Below are 22,418 nucleotides of genomic sequence, written 5' to 3'. Positions count from 1 at the left end.
TTTTAATAAGTTGGTCCCTCAAGGTTAAAATTTCCCTGAGCTGTTTTGAATAAAAGCTTTGACCTGAATAACAAATGTAAAAAATGCAACATTTCCAAAAATTTTATTCTTTCACCAAGGGTCGGAACGGCTTTTTTTCCGTTTTGGAAGAGGAGGCGTTTTCCGACACAACTTCCACGAGAGAATAAAACAAACTGAGAAGAAAGAAGGTATGCCGAAAACTGTCAAAAGTTTTCTGGCAATCAGTTAGAGCCTCCAATTATTTATATTTCTATACGAAAATAATATTGTTTACGCGATTGTTTTTTCTCCCAGTGAATAAAGAAATCGCACTTCCGCAAATATCATAATTTTCCATAATTTTTTCATATGCGAATAGTGAAAACCTCAAATGTCAAAACCGCGATTGTTAAGGGATTAATGTATTAGAAATAATGCTTAAATGTTGTTATTATATATTCGGCTTTTATTATAAATTATCGTCATCCTAACATTGATTTCGCACTGGAACCGACCTGGGAATTTTTGTACGAAGTTTTCATGTTGGAAGGCTTGTTTGTCCCTCATTAAGTGGTCTTTGTGGTCTGGTCGGCACGAATTTTCCATAATTACTTTTTATTTATAGGTTTTTTAAATATTTTACAAAAGATGAGTGAGACTGACAGTAATTGTTTGATTTTAAGACCGAGATTTTCACGAAATATTTAACGGGTTAACGTGTTACTATCGGTAAGAACAGCGCACTGGACTTGTGAATAAATCATAAAATATAACTCACTTCAATTCGTAAATTTGCTTTTGGAATTATATAATCTCAAATCAACACATATATTTATTTACAGTCACGTGCAGAGTTGAGCCTATTACTTCTCATACTTCACTGGCATTTACAGCTTTTATAATTTACAAGAAATTACATACGGGCGTCTAGAATCACCCACCTCTAGTGTTGGCAGTCCGGGTCAGATGATGGGTGGTTGGACTCCAGGTGCTGTCAACAACTAGGCCAAGTCAGCACCCAACGTAGGCCCTAGATCCAAACCCATTCACACTCTCACTTGTTCTTAAATATATTCTCTCCCATTTACTTCCTTACTCTTTACTCCTTTATAAAACTAACCTATTTTTTTCATGGCCTTATGGACTTTGGACATTAGCCAAGGAAAATTATATATATGCGATGAGTGTTTTTTTGGGGGGGGGGAGGGGAAGGGTTGCGTATAAAAAGGCCCAGGAGACCCATGACAGCGGGGTCTACGAGCCGAGTAGGCCCTCTCACATTACACATTCACGCTAATAAATACATTCGATCTCAACACATGCTATGGGCATAAAATTATATGCAGTTAAACAACCTCCAAGATTCGGACCAGGGGACCAAGTTCTCACTGCCTTCCTCAAACTCTCATATCGGGTGGCATTCCTACGCGCTCACTATATGGAGCCAAGGGATTGCTCTTAGTTGGGTCAAACCGAACAACCTTTCTTCACACTTTGCGGGCTTTGGCACAAAAATTCTTAAATAATTGTAACTAAAATTATTTGGAAATCGTGAGATGCGGTCTGGTGTGACGTAGGTTTCACAAAAACATTTTCTTTATCGTGCCAACGTTTCGATCTTTATTGAGATCATCTTCAGTGCTCAAAGTGTTTGTTTTCTGCGTAATTGTGCCTTTCTTGTGTGTCGTGTTGAGAGTGCCTGTTTTTTCTAAATGTTTTTCTAAAACCTACGTCACACCAGTCCGCATCTCAGTATCTCCGAATAATCATTGGCTAACGGTCACTAACACCACCATACTGATTAGTATCACTTTTACTCATTGGACAAATCCTATCACCACTGCACTGAAAAACTTCCTACCAAAGTGAAGTTGATTTTGGTTTGGAATTTGTTTCCGTTCGGATTGAAAATTTCCGAAATAGCATTCCGATTGCCTGGTATTGTAGTAGGTATAAAAACTATTGTAAAAGCGTTTACAGTTGTACCGGTTCTAGAGGGGCAAAGCCCTTTTCTCAAACCCTCTTTAAATTCTTTATACATAATCCAGCCCTCTGCTACCTGAGTCCCTGTTTTTCTCAAACCCCGGTGTTGGCTACCCTCTTTAGCATGTTTTATACATTTTCAACAATTTTTGACTATCTCCAAAAATAAACGCGTGGTTGACCTTTCAGCGATTCTTCATTCCGATTACTTTTATTAGCCGAAGGTCGTGGGTTCGAATCCCGCTTGTGACACTGACTTTTTTATCTCAACCAAAACCTTAATTAAAGATTAATTATTTGATTCCGATTACTGTTTTTCTTTGTCTTAGGTGTTTGGCTAAATCACATCGATGTGAATAGAGGACTCGAGCCGACACGGAATAAAAAAAAATAAAATAAAATAAAAAATAAATAAATAAAAAAAGAATCGAGAAAGATTTATAAAGAGAAAGGATGGAGTATAATTGGCCGATTCGATGATACAGTGCTAGCCGGTGAAAGGGGTGAAAATAAAAAAGGGGCAGGTAGAACGGAGAAATAGGAGAGAGAATATGTTCAAGAACCGTGGGATGCAACAATCACTTTGATTAAGGGGCTTTGACACCAATAAAAAAAGTCCTTTATCTGAAGGTTGATTCACGATATTTTTCCCTGATCAAGGTGTATTTGAGATTTTTTTAGGGTTGTACAAGGGTTTAAAACTGGTGGTGTTCGCAGTTGACACATTCTACCAGCTAAAAAGATATCAGATGCCTTGTGTTGGGAACGAGGATCAGTTTACCTAGTGAATGATGATGAAGATTTTAAAATAGATTTTTACACAATTCTTACACTCAATCTCCAAAATCATAGATGTTTTCTAGATCGATTTATTCATTCCTCATTGATGATGGCGCAATGCCGAAACGCGTTTGAGTAGTTCAACAAACCTTGGATAATCTATCTTCAATTTCACACAACTCTTGTCAAACCTATACAATTTATGTCTGGGTTTCGGTCCCTATTTGTTTGTGATATCGTAATTGTTCTAGTAGGTGAATAAAACAGCTGAACATTGTGCAAATATCAATTCGAACTCGGTCCACATATAAAAAGTATGATTTTAATGGTTTAACCCTTTATAGCCTTAATGTTGTCTTTGCAATTTTGCGAAAACGTTAGCCGGAAATCCCGTGAGTTTAGTGGTAGAGAGTTTAGTTTGGCGCCAAATAAATCAATGTTTCCAATATACGCGCAGAAAGAGAACATGAACAACACTGCGCCGTCCTAAAATCACACGATTTCCTGATAACGTTAAACAAAATTGATTAATTTGGCACTGCTCTGAAGCAAGTCTGGGCTAGAAAGGGTTAAACTATAAACTGGACATGAAAATTTTCTGTTTGGTTAATGTAACAATCGATATAGGATGCAGTGGTGGGGTGAAGAGTTGGACATAACGTGTAGATTTTTTTATTGTCGCCAAAAAAATCAGTGTTCCTAATGCAAGAGTAAAAAAACGCTAAACACGTGGGATTAGCTAAGCTATAAACTAAGATTGAGAAAAGTTGCAAAATTATGGTGTTTCCCTGAGGCAACGTTGGTCGAGAAAGAGTTAATCACAATACGGACATCCGTGTTTACATTTTTGTAACTCAAAACGTCTGATAAAGATAAAATCTGAAACGGACTTCTGCCCGAAACGGTGTGCGTGCGTGTCTCACTGGACGTGAAACTGTCAATTACCATAATTATCCATTTTTTCGGAATTGAACACAAACGCACTGCAATTAGCCGAACGTCACCTTAAGGTAGGTCGTTAAACCTGATGGTGGCATTAGAGAGAAATGAGAGACGAACCGGGATGGACCATGGAGTAAAAGATAAACTGAGAGTGTGCGAGTGAGAGAGAGATCAGTGTGGGAACCGGCTCAGAAACAATGGGGAAAGTGACAAACGGTGATAAATGAGGATAGGGAGAGAATCGAGAGGGGAAGAACGTGAATAACTATGTAGAACGGATACATAAGCGGCAGTCATAAACGGCGGGGGGCGGCATGAAAATCGTCCGAACTTTATTATTCCGCAACTATGTATTTACAATGGACAAACTAGAGGCGGGGCTTCGTACAGGCTCTCGTCCCGAAGGCTTTTCGTTCCGTTATACCGCCCTTCGGACGATCTTCAGAACCGATCTAAATTTTAAATAGGGTCCCTTTATCAGGGTTTAAATCAGAAACGTTTAAAATAGGTTTTTTTTTAGTCGAAATGATGAATCCATACTCGTTCAATCTTTCACGCGATACATTTAGATCCGATGTTTAATGTCCGACTAGCCGACCCTCGTTGATTTATTCATAATGCATATAAAATTCCATGGACCTCCCATTATCGTAGTAATGGAATAATGCGCATTTTTACACATTCTGAGCAACGCTGCAGAACATCGAGGCTGATTTTTCCAATTTGAAATTGTTGTAAAAAAATCCAGTGTTTGACATATAATTAGGGAGATTTTCATAACGTTAGCGTGAACGGTATCGTTAAATCGATTGAAGTGCGCATGCTCCTAGAAATGGATGTACATGCGGTGTTCCTACACTAAAATATATAGTTTTTTTAAAATATACAAACAAGAATGGCAGCTAGAAATACAGCAACCTTACATATTTTCCTTCAATAAAGTTGTGTAAAACTAACCCTTTGGCTAAACCGCCTAATTACCTTATCTTTAGCAATTTTGGTAAAAGGTTAGCGGGAAATCTTGTGAGTTTAGATTGGTGCCACATAAATCAGTGTTGCCAATACAAGGGCGCAAAGAAACACTAACCACATGGAACTAGCTAAACTTTAGTAAATTTGCTAAATTATGAAATTGCCCTGAGGTTGGACAAGAAAGTGTTAAAATCTAAAATTCACGAAGACTCTGGAGAAACGTATGGTTTACAGATGGACATATTGAGATGGTTTTGCCTGATGCTGAATTAACATAGGTCGAAAGCTTGGCAGTATCAACTGAATGTACTTTTTCATGATGATACCTAGGAAATTTGCTAAATTATGAAATTGCCCTGAGGCACCGTTGGACAGGAAAAGGTTAAAATCTAAAATTCACGAACACTAGATCAATCTATGGTCCTGAAGAACGCCTACAGATTGACACATTAAGATTGTTTTACCCTGACGATGACGTTATAGTTTGAACGCTTGGTAGTAATAAGTGAATTGCTTTCTTCTTCAAGATCGTACTTAGCAAATTTGCTAAATTATGAAATTTCTCTGATGTTCGACAAGAAAAGGTTAAAATCCAAAATTCACGAACACTGGATCAACCTATGGTCTTGAAGAAGGTTTACAGATTGACATATTGAGATATTTTTGCTCTGATGACGCAAAATAGGTTGAAAGCTTGGTAGTAACAACTGAATTTTCTATCCTTTTAAAAAAGATGGTTCCTACTCACTTTTGAACCATCTTTTTTAAAAAGGATTGAACTCCACACTCACCCCATCATTTATAATTCCTACTGAATTTTCTTTCTTCTTCAAGACCTTGATCCTTGTTATTCTTGAGTGAAAAAGTGGTCGATGTTTTTAATATTGAAAATTTCTATGAATCAGAATGTGATTGTAATAAATATGTAACATATATGGTTACCTAACTGCGCTGTAATATTTTAGTTTTTCTTAAAATTGCTAAGCTAAAAGCTTTTTTTTTTAAAAAGAATTTTAGACACTTTGTGTCTTCAGTTTCATTTAAATTTAACCTGCCGCGCATCACTCGGTAATCTTTGTTTACTTTGTAAGTTAGAGTTTCCACAACTATCAAGTTCTCATTTGCCAAACTATCTTCAGCAATGAAGAGAAAATCCATTAAATCAGTGAACGGTGGGGTACAAACTTCCCAGGAAACTTAGCGTTAGCGGCAAATGCAAAATGTCTTCAAATACCGTCAACGTTATTCGAAAGATAATAACTGTAATGGTGACGTTGAAATAGCGGAAACGTTATGCAAAATCTATTAACTAGCCGTTTAAACGTTGACCCTTGCATGATCTTCCAGAAATGAGGACTGTCGAAACTGTCCGCGTTTAGGGTATTTTGCACAGGATGTCGTTACGGTATAAATGACATTTGCAAGACGTAATAGGCTCCGTTTTACCCTTTTCTCCTGGCGTTTTCTTCCTGTCGTTGAAAAATCGGTTCCGTTTGTATTACGGAATGTAACCAGATCGCCGGGCAACATACACACACCGTCGGCCGGAAAGGCCGAATTAAATACACAACGTCGTTACGAAATGGCGGAGATAATTTCGGCTAATTCGAATTCTGTTTCCGCCCGGTCGATTGACATTGGCGTCCTTTTCTCCCTCGGATAATGGAAGTGAACTGAGTTTATGAGAAAATTGCAGGATGGTAAACGCGCGAGTTGAAAAATCACCCCGGTTCAAAGCTTAATCGTACCGTGTGGGAAAAAAACTGGAAGAATTTTCCTCAAATCCCGTCAACGATCAAAAATACTAGTTTTAAGTCTAGTCGGACGATTGCCTCACCGATGAAAAACGTTTCGTATAATAGAAGCCTTGAGCTTACGTAAATAAAAATAACCACTGCTTTTGGAATGTTCGTTTATACCAATTATTCACTTTGGGCATGTTGCATGTCTCATGCGGCTCGTAATTAATACGATTTCAACTAAATACTCTTTGCCGTTTATTATTACACACGATAATAATACGCGTTTAGATGTCTACAATTCGTCGACTGCAAATTTCAATTAACAACTCCTCTCGACTATTTTTAAATTAAATTGTCAATTAGGTTTGAGCAGTCTACCAATCGACACGGATTGAACATATTTTCCAAAATTCTAAGCAACACTCCAAATGTTATAGACTGAATTTCAAAATTTATAGTTAGTCTATAATCGCAGGACCAGACCTTGCACTATACAAATAATATGGTAATGTTTAAAGAGTTAGAACGACCATTTTTTAACTCACGAATCTCGGTGTGATCTGGATGAAAAACTCAATTGTTATCTGCCACGTTCGACCTATTTTAATGCCATCATCATTAAACATGTCTACGATTGATGATTGATTAAGAGAATTGATTAATTATGACAGGTCGTGGACTTTTTTAAGATTATTGTTTTATACTTACCTATCTGCCTGGTCTGCCTATCCTCGGCTATTGTGTTTAATTATATCAGTGTCAAAGGTGGCGAAATGCCGAAACGCGTCGGAATTGACAAAAAATCAGAATGGATAGGCAGGCCAGGATGATGGGTTACTGTCAAACAATAGGTTTATCACTCCACAGGTCAGGAAGGAAATTTCACAATCTTTAATATGGTTTGGCCCTGTGATGACGACCTCAAAATATGTCGAAAGCTTGGCAGATAACAATTGAATTTGTTTTGTTGAGACCATACCGAGATTCAGATATGATAGTGGATTCTTTATAGCGTATAATGCAAAAATCTGTCGTTTTTCTTTTTTTCGTGAGATTTTTTAAAAATATTAATTTTAATCGAATATTCAAACTTTGTTTCGAAAAACAGTTTTTTTAACATATACCAGTACACCCCGAGTAAAGCATGTCCGACAAATATGCTAATAAGTTCAAAGAAGGGCCATCTTTACTCGATTAAGGATAGGCCATGCGAGGTTGACACACAGAAACTTAATTTTGGGTCAATGTCCGCGTATGTGTCGGCATGCAAAGAAAGGCTGCTCGATGCGTCCCACTTAATCGAAGGGTGAAATTCCTTGGCTCCATATAGAGAGCGTACAGGAGCACGGCAGTGAATATTTTACATCCCTGTTCCAATTGTTGAGGAAAACGGGCTTTGTTATTGCATATATTACTGACAGACGTCTTGTTTTGTGTATATTGAGAGTAAACGTATTATTAACGCGAATGTTTAGTTTGAGAGGCCTGATGTTGGAATATTGAGTACCCATCGATCCTCAATTAATTGTATAATATATGTGGACAGTTATGGAGGAATATCAAGTGATTAATAAACCCTGACTGAGTGAACGGTATGTAAATAGTAAAGTGAGTGGGAGTTTGAGCAGGTTTATATTGAAAAATGGCATGAGTTTGGGGCTGAAATGACATAGCTGTTGACAGCTCCTGGAGCCGAACCTCGGCGGCTTGATGTATAAGATCTGGGCCTGACCCAAAACCGGGGTGGGTGATTTATTGTGAGGCCTCTGATTTATTGTAAATTGCACCAAAGCGGGAATCGCCGTCGGTCTGCGAGAAGCCGTGGATGCAATTCTGTAGAGAGTTGAACTTCATCAATGACAATACCAGTGAAAGATATCCTGTCCGGTATACCTCGGTAAAATCACACTTCTCATGATTTTTAAATTCCTCTCTTATCTTAAGCACATTGTCTGACCGCTTAAAGTAGAAAAAGCTTTTAAACCGTTATTTCTGCAAATGATATTTTTTTGAGAGAATTAGACTTACCTGCTTTAACACAAGCGCAAGCTAATCCCCCATCCAACTATAACCTTAAACTACCGGAAAAACTTACAATATCAAACTCTTTTCCTTCAGTTTTATATTGTAAACTAAGGACTAATTAGCGACAAATGAAGAAGTTTTTGATTTTGTCTCATATGGCCAGATTTGTGGAAAAATATGTTTTTGCCGTTTTTTGTCTCCTATCCGCTATGACTATGGGTCAGCGTTTTCATCTAGACTCGTAACTCAAGTATATTGACTATTTATTTTAATTAATAATCGTTTCCCTCTTATGAAAATGATATCTAAATCCCTTTGAGGATAAATATTAATAAAAATAAGGCCAGTTGTGGGGTCGTTGAAGAGGGTAGGGCGGGGTATAATTTATAATGAATGCTAAGGCGGGATAGACTAAGTTAATGTTTCCTTAGTGAGGGAATGAGACCGGGAATTAGTCCCGAAGGGTCGTGGATACAGGACTGGCCTAGCTTGAGCAACAATTTGCAATTTCCTCGTTGTCGGGGGTGAGGGTAAGGGTGGTATCTCCCCAGGGCGGTATAGCCCACCCACCAAATTGTTTGTAACGCCACCGACATGGCTCCAATGCCTTTCCCCTACCAATATCCCTATTTCCACTACTTAGGTCCCTATTCCCGACCTCCTCCCACAATCCTTTCCCGTCTTTCTCATTCTCTCCGCCCTTCTCGCTCTCAGGATTTAATGACACGTAACTCGGTTCGAGCGTACAAATCGTTAACCGGGTAACGCCGAACTCCTTCGACTCCCATCGCTAAACTGAGAAAAAACCCGTGTAAAAAAATAATCGCCTAAAAAAACTTGTTATGAGATGGCTCAATCACGCTTTCAGTCCTTTATCCCCGTAGTCCAGGGCGTCCACCTCTGGGAGTCCTTTCAAGGCTAAGGCCGTCTCATTGTTTACGACTGGTGCCTTAAGAGTTATCAACCTCGAAAACATGCGTCCGTACTTTTTTAACTTTATGTTCCGTTTTAAGAGCCCAATTGTTAAACTGTATCGACACCCTTGTTCACCTTCCAAGCCCCTAGATAGCATATTTGACATTATTAATGTGTGGGTCCTTGCCAATGGTCCTGTCACTACAAATCGGCGTTCCAAATTCTAATTTTACACTACACTTTATCAACGGTCAAAGCTTAAACGGTTTCAGGCTTGATGATGCCGATCTGTAAAATAATCGTGCAATACGTCTTTTCGTTTCGTGTGTCACGTTTTATGCGACAGTAGACATTTTTTCTTGGATGAATTCATTGACGCCTTTTAAACCTCGCGTGAAATGCGCCTCTTCATTCAGTTCAACTGGCCTGAATTAAACCTTCTTTTGACGTATAGATTCGCTCCATTGTCCCATTTCAATCTCTGTCCCAAAGGATTTCATTTAAGCCCATCACTGCTGATTGTATTGTCTTGTGCACTTAAAATGTCATCAAGAAACAGTGATCTAAGTTCTAAATCAAGGCGAAAAAACAGATGAAATTACAGAATTTATCTTTTCACAATGCATCCTAGTCTGTTAATTGGTAATTCTCTTACTCTACTTAAAAAAACTTACTCCTTACAAATGAATGTAAGATACCGGTTAAATATTTTAATTGTCATAGTTCTTCATGTTGAGGTCTGCGGGTTGATGAACATGTACTCATTTTGGTAATATTGGTCGTTGTTTCCGTCCGCCATGGACAATTCGTCTTCTTCTGTGGTGGATTGTAAAACTATAGGTAAAAATGACTCATATCACATGTTCGATCACAGATTACTTTATCAGCTGTTTGTTCTGCTTGTGGTTTAATCATTTTGTTTTAGATTTATATAAGCCCAAATCCGCACATCTATACACATACACACATGCTTGAGCCTTCACGTTTTGCAGTCCACCGGCATTTCTAGTTTTTGTAATTTACGATGATTATCAGCGGTATCGAGAATCACCCACCTCGAGTGTTGATAGTCCAGTGTAGATTCAACAGCTAGGTCAATTCAGCACATAACGAATTAAGTTTCTAAATTCAAACCCATCACGTACATTTTTAAATACATTCTTCTACGTACCATTCACCCAAGTACTCGCTGCTGTGCTCAAGCACAATTTTTATATCTGGTAGAATTCCTACACGCTCTCTATATGGAGCCAAGAAATTGCACTCTTCACCTAAGTAGCTAGACACATCTAGCACCCTTTCCGAGCAAGCGTATCTCGACTTGGTTTCATGAACTAAGCTTAATTTTGTTGGAGGAAAGGTTTGTATTATTTTCACTTTCGTTTATGTTTCTGACAATCTTTCTCGTCTTTAACATTTGGTAAAAAAAAAATCATATTTTGTGGAGAACACATGCTTTTAATTGGACCGGCGGCTGGATGTGGGATTTAGGAAATTACTTTAATCCCTCTTCGTTATACCTGAGAGGGAAAATGAAAACGTCTAAATCCACCCAATTAAGCTGATGCCCGTTAAAACCCCACACTGCAAGTAAATATTCTGAAAACGTACTGGGGATTTTTTTTTCAATTTCAACTATAAAATTAACGAACTACATCCACTACATGTAGTAAAAGAAGGATAGAAGAACTTTATGCAGGGGAGAGAGCCATGAACGGGAATGGCTAGACATACAAAAAATGTACAAAGCAAAAAACCCTATAAAATTAACGTTGACCGGTCAACTTCACGCTGCCAAACGTTCACAATCTCAAACCAGACTCAATTTGGAGGTTTTCACCCTTTATGGGCTTACCGTCTTGAGGCAAACAATAAATTAGGAATTTGTTATTTTCCGCAACAGATATTTATTTATTGTACCTTGTTCTGATGAGTATGTCTGTACAAGAGGAGTTTTTGATTCAGGTGACCACACTTTTAGAGTACCATCAGCAGAGCAGGAAAGCAATTGTTGTTTATGAGGGTTCGTAACTAGTCTCCAAACAGCATCTGTATGGCCAATCAGTTTGTTTCTAAGCACAGAACTCTCTGTAATTTATTATGAATTATCGATTAAAAGCCTCTAAAATAAACTGAGAAAAAAGTAATTACGTTAGCGGAAAATTTCGTGAGTTTAGATTGGCGCCAAATAAATCAGTGTTGCCAATACACGGGCAGAAAGTGTATGAACAACACTGCGCTCGTCCTAACCTCACGGGATTTCCTGCTAACCTTAAACAAAATGTTGGCATTGCTCTGAAGCAACTTTGGGCAAAAAGGGTTTAAAAATATATATCGTTGTGCACGGGGTAAATATTCATACTAAAGCAAATCACGATTTCATTTTGAACGAGGACTTTCATTTCAATTCAGTCCTAACATTTTTTAAAACAGATATTTGCCCAAATAAATATTGAATACCCCCAAATCCTGTCTGTTTTTTATTGACCTACATTTAGGATTCTACCAAATTTCTGAAGGCCTAAACCAAGCATCACATATTCAGATGAAAAAAATAGGTCGATATGAAAATCAGCAAGGTGTTTGTCACTCGTTTCGTTTGTTAATTAAACATAAGTAGTCAGTAATAGATGAGGCGTGAAGAAATGTTTCGGAAATGCGTGAACCCTTTTATTTTTTCTTTTCTTTTCAGCGAGTCGGTTAATTGTGATTGTGTTGTTCGGTCCATTGACTGAGCGGAGAAAGGGGCTCATGCCACCGTGGCGGAGAACAAAGTTACCACTCGCTGTGAGGATCTGTCGCATACGACCGAAAGTGAAAAGAATCAAAAAGAACACTTTAATCTCGAATACAATAAAGGGTGGATTGGATAAGTCGCGTGTCAGCCCCAGGAAGAGTTTACCGTATTAAATTATTTACAGACCTGGAGTGAAGTTTGAGCCTTTGAGGGAAGATCCCATCATAAACGGAATATGGAAGGGCTGGTTCTGATGTTATTGCATGTGTAAAGTGCAGCGGCCCCGATTGAATTCTTCTGGTTCCCTTCCCTCGAGTATAATGTCGGCCTGGGATACGTGATAAAACAATCATTTCCCTATATGTTCCTCTTTTCCCTGCAATCCCTTAACATACTCTGCCGTATCTGGTGGATATCTCTCTCTTTCGTATTTATGCCAAGCCCCCTCCGAAGCACAACTGCCGACCCTTTCCGACCTCTTCTGCCGAATGGCATTTCCAATTTCACGACGAATTTCAAACAAATGAAACGAAAGGACATCCCTTTTCCGTTCTATCGTTTAAATCTCATTTCCGCCCCCCCCCATCTTACCTCGTCGAACTTGTTGCCCAACGGGAGCAAACTTTTCATATTCCATCTTGCGATCATTTTGGTTTGCCTATCCTCGTGGTTTGGATAAGAGGAATTTTGACTTCACGCCATGTTCCGGTTTGTGGCTGTATACGCAGATCAAAACATCGAATACGACCGAGTTTTCATCTCCGATTTATTAGCAGATCCGTCGAGACAATCTGACAATTCTTCCTGACAGTTACATTCGTCCTTCGTTCAAATAATAATCCATTCAGCACGTGTTAAATTTAAAGTTTGTTACCTAACACTTTGGTCTGCTTATCACCGCTGATTGTTGGTCGCGTTTCGGCATTTCGTCATCTTCAGTGTTGAGTTTGGGTGATTGCAGATGATTCGGGAATGATGGTGGGACTCGGTCGGTGTGTTTGTTGGATTAATTCAGGATGCTTACTTTCTCGTTATATTTGGTCTTTATGATCTTCGTTTGTTTGGCTTTTTCATTTGCTTAACGTTTTAAACGGTATAAACGATATTTGTGAGTTATCGTTAAGTTTATTTATGAGCTTATTTCTAAATTTTCGAGTATGTTCATTTTTCATCCTTTTTGTGCTGTGTTGTTGTTTCATATTTATTTGTATTGTGGGTGATCCGTGGTTGTTTTCTATTATGTAGGTTGCATAATTCAATTTTCCGTCGTAGTCCCTAAAAGATTTGATGTGTTCCTTGTAAGTCTTTTGTTTTGCGTCCTGTCTGTCGGATGTATTTGTTTCCCCTTTCACAAGTTAGTGTGTACATGCCTTTTTTTCTACAATAGTTGGCCGGCGTTGTCGATGATTTGTTGAATTGGTATTGTAACAAGTCCTCAGTGAATTTCCTGCGTTTACAAATTGGCCGATTATTCTCTAAAAAAGTGTAAAAAGTAGTTACTGCCGGTCAAGGTGTAGTTTGTTTGTCTAGGAATAGGAGCGACCCGGGGGGGGGGCAGGTGGTTGGCCTTTATTAGACATCTGCTCACTGCCTCCTCCCAAGCACTTTTTGCCTATTTTAATTAAAAAACACAAAATAAGATAAAAAGGAAACTGCTAAGGACGAGGGGATATAGAAAAAGATTAAATTAAAATTGTAAGAGATAAGAGTCGGTTTACGTAGGTAGCAAGTAATTTTCATGTGATAATAGAGGGTGGCCCCTCCCCTACAACTTGATGGCCCTTTCAGAAGGAATTTTACTGTCAATTTATACGAGATTTTTGGTGGAGGCTCGAAAGGTTTTGCATAATGCGAGGGGTAGGAAGAGGCGTGGCATACCTATAATTCTAAAAGGCACACCTCCTTCATTATGTTTTACTTTCACCCCTCTCATTAGCACATCTCGTTAAACCTTTAATTACTATTGTCTTATTTGTTTTATAACGTTATCAAACCGCATTTTCTTCTTATTCCGTCCTTTTCTCTCCCTTCTTCCTTCCCTCGTTTACTGTAATATATTATCTCTGGTCGACGTCTTTTATTGTCGAGTATTTCCTTTGGGAGGACGGTTTCGCCGGTTTAATTGCAAAACTCCTTTTGTGAGCCGAGACCAGTGGCATTTGTTTATATTTTATGTATTTGCAGTCAAACAAACATTACATAAATCGACTTGACAAGCATTTCTCTTGTAACACATATCGTGAGATTGACTATGATAATTCCATTAAAAAAGAAAAAACCTTAGAATAATTGATTGCAGGAGTTTGCGTGGGGGAAGGTTTTCCACTCAATGTTTTATCTCCTTGTATTGGCAACAATGATTTTTTTGGCGTCAAAGTAAAATTTTCATCTTTGACTCTTTAACCTACAACAGGACTCTTCACCCCACCACTGCATCTTTTATCGATTGTTATATTAGCAAAACAAATTTTTTATATCCAGTTTATAAATGTAACATATAGTATAATAGATGCATCACTGAGCTGGACTTAACCCTTCCTTGTATCGTGTATCGGCAACACTGAGTTTTTTCGCGGCATTCTCAAAAAACGGCATTCCCTTTTAACCTAACAAAATTCTGAAACTGAAGTTCATCTTGCTCTAAGACAACATTAAGATGTAAAGAGTTAAAACATAAGTTCAACAGAATTACCAACAAATATCATTTACTTAACAACCATAAAATACACTCAATTATAATTCATATGAAAAACTTTATAGACCAATGTGTGGTGATTAGTGACCGTTAATCGATATTTATTTGAGTATGTCAGGATTATTTTTGAGAAAATTTTTGGTTTTGGTATATGTTTGTTGAGATAGGTTGTGTTGATTTGTAGTGAGGTGTTGAAAGTGATTTGTTATTGTGTTAATGCATTTCGATCGTGTTGTCTTTTTCTTCCTCTGTTTTTGTGGATTTTTGGATTGCGTAGTCTACATCCGTTATTAATTGAGCTATTGGTAGCTATTATAGACCAATGTTTTTTTAACCTGCTTTTTTAGGCTAACAAATAGTACAGAAAAAAAGAAATACAGTTAAATTTACTATTAAGCGATAGTCGATTATACATTTACTAAGAAGTCACATGCTAGACATTTGCCTTTCTATACCCTTCCAAGATTTGCCTGAGTAATAATGAGAAGAAATATCATGTGCTTTGTTGTTAATGCTGTTAGTAGGTAGCGCTAATACGTTAACATACACTATAAAGAGAAGGGGACCTAAAACGGAGTCTTGTCGAACCCCATTGTATATTTTTGTATTCATACTCAGGCTAGGTAGTACGCACATCATTTTCTGCATTTTCAAAATGTATTTTTTCATTTTAAGCTTAAAACCTAGGTATACAAGAAATTATAAAACTTCAATTGAACAAAAATTAAAACAAATCAAAATAAAACTAAATAATGAAGAATCCCACTTGTTAGGGAACATCCTTTTCCTCTTGTATTCTAGTAAAATCTGGATTCGTCAGGGATGTATCCTTGGCCCGATCCGTCTTTACAATATACACGGCTGACATTACAATTTCCTCAAACACTGTTTATGTCCACGTATGCAGACGACACGGCTATCTTCTCTTTCTCAGTCCAACCCATCCGTTGTAAGCTCCTATCTGGAAAGTCCACCTGTTCCTATCTAATCCTATTAAAAGTTTAGTTGTGCAATTAGAAAATCAAAGTGAACAAAAGCAAATATGCTCAAGTCACTTCGCATTAAGAAAGTATCTTTGCCATCCATTAAGTCTAAATGATATAATGATACTGGCTGCTGACATAGTACGATACCCCACCACAAATGAATCAGTAGGTTTCCGTTGTTTGCCATACATTGGTGAATTATCGGAAAAAGTTAGTAAAATTTTTAAACAAGAAGGTTTTAGAATAGCTTTTAGAAGTACGGGTTCACTTAAAAACATCCTCTCAAAACCTAAAGACAAAGTAGCCAACTTGGTAAAAAGCGGGGTTTACAAACTCAGTTGTAATGATTATGGTATTAAATATATAGGACAAAGCGGTAGAGAAACAAGAGTAAAAGAACACTTGCCTAAATCGAGCAAATTTTCGGAATTTAAGGACCATCTAAAAGAAACAAAACATAATTTCAACTCAAATCTAAATACAAGAGTGTTACATAGTTTCAACAAAGGGAAAGAATTGGTTTGAGAAATTTGAAATTAAAATATGTAAAATTGAACATGGTGATAAATGCATTAATAATATAAAAGATTTTGATCTACCTCCCATTTTAAATATGTACATAAGTAATATCAAACATCCAAATAATTAATCTAATTATTTTAATTGTTATTATTTTTATAGTAATTTATAGTAATATTAAGTATTCATTATTGTAATGTTTGTGTTATAATTTCCGCGTTTCGCACGTTCAAATTGAGCGTCATTAAAAAAAATCAGCTGATAATTGGAACGTCGCGTTGGCGGTGGTATCAGCGGTTCACTTTGGCAATTCATGTCGAGAGACGTGTCCTTCCACCTGATGATGAGCTAAAAGGCTCGAAATCCGGATCGTTGCAAAACAACTTAGTGTGAGTAGGAGGAACTAGCCTTTTAAAAAGTATAGTACGATACCTGGGACTGTACATCGATGAAAGATTGACGTGAAATCCACACAATCGCGTGAAACGACAAGACACGAACCGCTGTTACGAACTATTGCTGAGACTAGTCGACCAACGAACAAACCCTTACAAACCAGTCATTCCTCCGATATGGACCTTAATGCTCTCTCATGTCTCCAATAAAACCGTTCATACTGACCTCCATAGGTCTTATGGCATATCAGAAATCGTATATGGTATATCAGAAATTCCACAATACCTTTTCCCCTTCACTAAACCTCTACTATCCCAAAATTTTCCCCACCAACCCTACCTGGGCAGGCAGGAGGACAGGAATCTTCGGCTGATGCCCTGGATGTGTCGGCTTTTCCCATCATTTTTAATTTTATAATGTTATTCTACGAATTACAGACAAAGGCCATTTTTGCAAATAGTTGTTTTTTTTTGCTTTGATATCTTCTTACGCATGATCTAATTCAGAAATGCTATCTGCTTAATACAGTTTTTTGTTGTAGCAGTTTCACCAACCGCCCTTTTTACTTTTTCTTTACCCTGCGATAGTCTATCATCCTGATTTGTTCCTTTTCCTAATTTTATTAATATTTTGTGGATATTTACGTCTTAAACTTATATACGAGCATATTACAATACAGACCATCGCACCTGATGGAATTCGCTCAGTGGCAGTCCAACTAAAGTATTTGTAATGCTTTTTCAGTTTACCTTTAATATTAAAAAAAGAAAAAAAGTATGATTTGATTATTAAGCTAAAGTTCAACAAGAAATACTTGCTGTAAGACGCAACCCGAATAGATCACAATATGTCTAATGATAATTATATTTTTATTTAATTATTAATGTAATTATGTATTAAAAGGTGAGATAGTTTACTAGTAATGTAGACAATTATTTATTCAATGGGCTTTGTTCTGTTTCAGCACCCCTACCCTTCTGAGGATCAGAAAAAACAACTAGCCCAGGACACTGGGCTAACCATACTTCAAGTCAACAACTGGTAAGTAAAGAGGCAAATATTTACAAAAATAACATTTAGAAACGGCGCCAGAGGGAACGAATGCCAGAGGGGGGCGGTAATTAGTCGGAGGGTGGAATGGGAACCCCTTTTGTAATAACCTTAGACTTAGAACCCAGTGGGTGATTTCTAGCAAATCTCATTCCTAGTCGGACAACAATTAGTCTTGAGGGGCCGCCGGGCCTAGTGTAATTACATCGATTAATCATTCTAGAATTCCGTCTGTGTGAGTACGAGTGAGCATGTGTTGTGAAGCATTCCGCCCGGGAAAATCTTATTATCCGGGACAGTTGACATATTGTCACATACACATACAATCGCAAACATAAACAGAGTCTACCCTCTCGATCCCCCGGGGGAAAACTCTAATAACAAAGGCTCCTCTCTCATTACTCCTCCGTTAAAACTAGAAGAAGCCCTCGTTGTCGCTCTAGATTAAAAAGTGAAACGCTTCCCCAGGCCTCAGATGAATTTCGTGTCGTTTGTTTGGATGAATAGAGTTTGGCCTGTAGGCCATATGGGAGCGGCCATGTGGTTACCACCACAAACACCTACTTCCCACTTGAATATAGCCTTCCTTAACATTTTTTTTAACTGCCCCCTCAATATATTTAACCCGGGACATTTATCTCTTTTAAAATACTCATTGACAGATTTACTTTTGCTCCCGTTTGTTCTTCTTACTTTATTGTAGTCGCCACTTATAGTTTATTGGGGTAAGGATGCTCACCGATGATTTACAATGATCCGACACGGACAAAACAGAATCTCTTTTGTAGTTCGTCCCATCTTTTCAGGTTCGTATAAATGTCCAAAGAAGAACATCACATTTTATGATTATGTGTTGAGTAGATGACCGTTTTGATTTAAACTTTTATGAACATTGGGATAATCGGACAGATTCGATGCATGATGCCTGAGACATTAAAAAAAGTTCATGATTATAGTAGAAACAAAAAATGAAAAAACTCCTTGATCTTTAAAGCTTTTAAAAAACTAACCAACAAACAGTGAGGGAAATAAAAAGATTGATTAAAAATTGTGCCAGGTTAATATTAATTTGATATTTTCTTTAATATTTGATTGAAATTAAAGAAATCTTTATTCTCTGATCAAAGCGTTCCACAGTTAATTTTAAAGTTGTAGACGTGAAATCATTTTCTCTCGTTTCTGATAAGTCATAAACTCAACGATTAGTCGGATTATCCTATGACATGTTTTCATAACACTTTCTCGCCTACAGTGGTTTCAGAGCAATGCAGAAATTAGCATTTTGTTTACGGTTAGCAAGAAATCCAATGAGGAGTTTAGGCGGGCGCAGTGTGCTGTTCCTGCCCGTGTATTGGCAACACTGATTTATATGGCGCAAATGAAAAATCTCCATTTTGGAATCTTCAATTTACCCCACCACTGTAACCACTGTATCTTGTATCGATTGTTATATTAGTCAAACAAAAGTTTTCATATCCAGTTTATTAATAATTTAACCCTTTCTCGCCCGAAATTGCTTAAAAGCAATTCTAACTTAAGAATTTTTGTTTAAGGTTAGCATGAAGTTCCGTGAGTTAAGGGCAGGCGCAGCGTTGATCATGCCGTTTCTGCCCGAATATTGGCAACACTGATTTTTTTGGCGCCAATTTAACCTCTATCATTAAACTCACGGGATTTCCGGCTAATCATTTAACATAATAGTTCGTCATGCTCTAACGCAACATAAGGCCATAAATAAACAGAATGTCTGCTTTTCAGGCCATACAACAAAACAAATTTGCTTAGTGTATACCGGTTTCTATGCCACTTGGAAGGCGGTAATGGAAGTCCTTCGAATGTCTTAGAGAGTAAGATTAAAAAAAGCCAATTGTATCTCCAATTTTTACAGTGAAGGTCGAATCGGTTCGAGTCTCGATTGGATTTATGAGATTTTTCCTCCCGGAGTGCGAAACGTGACTGAGTGCGGGGATTAAAAGGCGTGGAGGGTCTGCCGTGTTCTAATTGAACTAGTCAAGTGAACATTAGCGTGGAGAGAGGGTTCTAAACCCGGTTCACGGAAATTAGAACTTGCCGAGAAGTTGGGTGACAGGCGTTAAGCCTTTCGGATGTCTCAGACCCTCTGAAAACACCGCCGTGGAGCCTCCAGTCTCCCTCATATCCAATCAAACCCGCCCGATATATCTTTCTTTCCGTTTACCCTCGAAATTCCTCCCTCTGCATTAACGAGAGCTGGTGTTGTTTCTTGCACATGTTGCACCACCACCCGACGGGGCCACATGTGTCAACCCCACTGGAATCCGGCTTCGGTAAACAAGGATCTATTGTTGCCCCGAGATAAGACCTACCAGCCGTGCCCATGAAATTAATTCTCCCTAATGTCTTGTCTCTATGCAAAATGACTAATAATAATTTTAGCCCCTGCTTTAAAATAGCGGGGTGGATTTAACACATGCAAAAATCCTTCACTCACGCTTGAAGCACATTGATTGAACTATAATAATTATATAAAGTCATAGCACATTTTCAGTAATCATTTGAAACAGATTCCGAGAATAGGAGAGGATTTATAATCCTTGATATTTTGTTTTTCTACGAGTCTTGAACTAACTTGGACTTTGGATTGGAAAATCATGATAGGATTTGTTTAAAAAAATATTAAGGCCATAGGCAACGTTTCCTTGCTGAAATGCGGGTAGGATCTAAATCAGCAATACCACATCTTTTGCTTGTTTTCTAAGAGAACGTTGATCTCTTAGGATGACAATCTTCTTGGTATAGAGCATAGCCGATTATTGTTCGGTCTTGAAAACGAAAAGGTAGCAAATCTCGTAGGAATGGCCACTGTAGCTCGTTTGTTTGACCCATCTGCATTAAAAGACCCATGTTGGGAAAAATTTCGTTTATAATTTGGCCAGTTCGGATCTAAGTTGTACCGGTAAAATCGATACAAGGGTATATAATAATCTGGTCTTATCCTTTCATTCCGGCTTGTTTATTCTAGAAGTACCAGGCAATTTTACCTCATCTCTGGTAGGTTTGTGTAACTGGGTCGCAACAAGAAAACAAACCCTAAACTAAAAATTTATACTAGCCTGAATAATCTTCTTGAATTTGATAATGAAATAAGCTAATAGTGTAATTTACAATTTCATTTATATGCTGATGAGGGTTGTTCTCACAGTATACAACATGTTAACTGTCAACCTGTAAATTTAAGGAAAAATGCTCGACACATCAAGGAAATAATATCATGAATGGCAGTCCACCTGGGAACCTTTTTGCATTATATGATCAAATAGATTCTCATATAAATTTTTGAAAACACCCAATAGGATGTGATATAGATATCCACATTATCGCAAACCTTTACTGGAAAAAAAGGTGTTAGGATAGAAGGATGCTCATCGGATGTCAAGTGAGGTGTTGGGCAGGGGTGCATCCTGGCGCCACTACTGATTAACCGTCCGAAAACATATTCAGGAAAGATCTTAGTAATGCGGATTAGGGTGTGAAGGTGAACGCTACCCTAACAAATAACATCCGATATGCGGACGATACCGTTTTAATTTGCAAACACCCAACAACTAGAAAAGCGTACTTGATAAGGTGTCACAAAAAGTAATGAGCATGGTTTAAAACTAAATAGGCAAAGAGTAAATTTATGGTTATCAATAAGAGACCTATCACGGACGTAGAAATCAGGATAGACAATATCACTTTAGAGAGGGTCCGGACGATAGCTAGGCTGCTAGTTGAACCTATGGGACCACTCTAAGGGAATAAAAGCAAGGGTATAAAAGGCAAGGACGGTATTTACCAAAATGAAAAGAATCCAGTCACGAACTTACGGATAAGAAATGCTCCTTCTTCTCAATTGAAAGTTCGACACTGAACAGTTCTACGTCCCCCGTATAAAATATGAATTGCTTAATATCTAGAAGGGGAAATCGAAGAGAAACATGCTACTAGGAGAAGAAAAGAACATGGCTGAAAATCCTGAGGCAATAGTTCAACCAAAGATCCCTCGTTAGAGCTGCTGTTGACAGAGCATTGCGATCATAATGACCAACGTCCGTTTCTGATAGGGTACACAAAGAAGTAGAACACTGAAGCCGTACACTTAATTAATTTACGGAAATAATTTATGAATCGATTGTATTGTCATCCATAAGGTTGTAAGTTAGTTTTGAGCATAATTGAATACTTAATTGTGCTTTTCCACGGTATTTGTGTGTTACCAACGTATATAAAATCCGTGTTTTTTTAAAAAATATAAACAAGAATATTATGTTACGTAACATGGCGAAATGACATAATTTGTCTGACGTAAAACAGCGAAGTTGGACAGATCAGAGTGATGGAGTCGGACTAAATAGGTTCATCACCCCGCAGTCCGGAAGAAACCGATAGGTAAAAGAGAAATACCATTGGTAAAAATTAAACCCCAAAATAAAACTATTCTAGTTTTATTATGTTCTTCATTCCGAACTTTCTTAAACCTTGGACGCCATTAAAAAAGGTGGCTGAGGAAAAGAAAAAGAATGAAAAAAAGCACCCATCCCGAGATATCTACCGGTCGACGGAATTAAAGTAGGTGTGGAAGCATAGGAGAAAAAAAGAGTACCGGATCGAATCGGGAATGCACGCCCTCGCCATTGGAACATCAGCGTTCCGCT

At 37.8% G+C, this 22,418-nt stretch overlaps 1 protein-coding gene across 5 annotated transcripts in view; it reads left to right on the top strand.

Moving 5' to 3' along the window:
- LOC106667202 (homeobox protein homothorax) overlaps positions 1–22,418 on the top strand; it is a 209,818-nt gene that overhangs the window by 123,599 nt on the left and 63,801 nt on the right. For all 5 annotated transcript variants that reach the window (XM_024225262.1, XM_024225261.1, XM_024225263.1 and 2 more), the window contains one exon: positions 17,657–17,733. In XM_024225262.1, coding sequence (XP_024081030.1) covers positions 17,657–17,733 — 77 coding nt within the window. The remainder of the gene's footprint in view (positions 1–17,656; positions 17,734–22,418) is intronic.

The sequence above is a fragment of the Cimex lectularius genome, unplaced genomic scaffold, assembly GCF_000648675.2.
Source record: "Cimex lectularius strain Harlan isolate CLEC.00 unplaced genomic scaffold, Clec_2.1 scaffold27, whole genome shotgun sequence".
Lineage (NCBI taxonomy): Eukaryota > Metazoa > Arthropoda > Insecta > Hemiptera > Cimicidae > Cimex > Cimex lectularius.
Note: the sequence above shows the minus strand (reverse complement) of the source record. Positions and strands in the feature narration are given on the sequence as shown.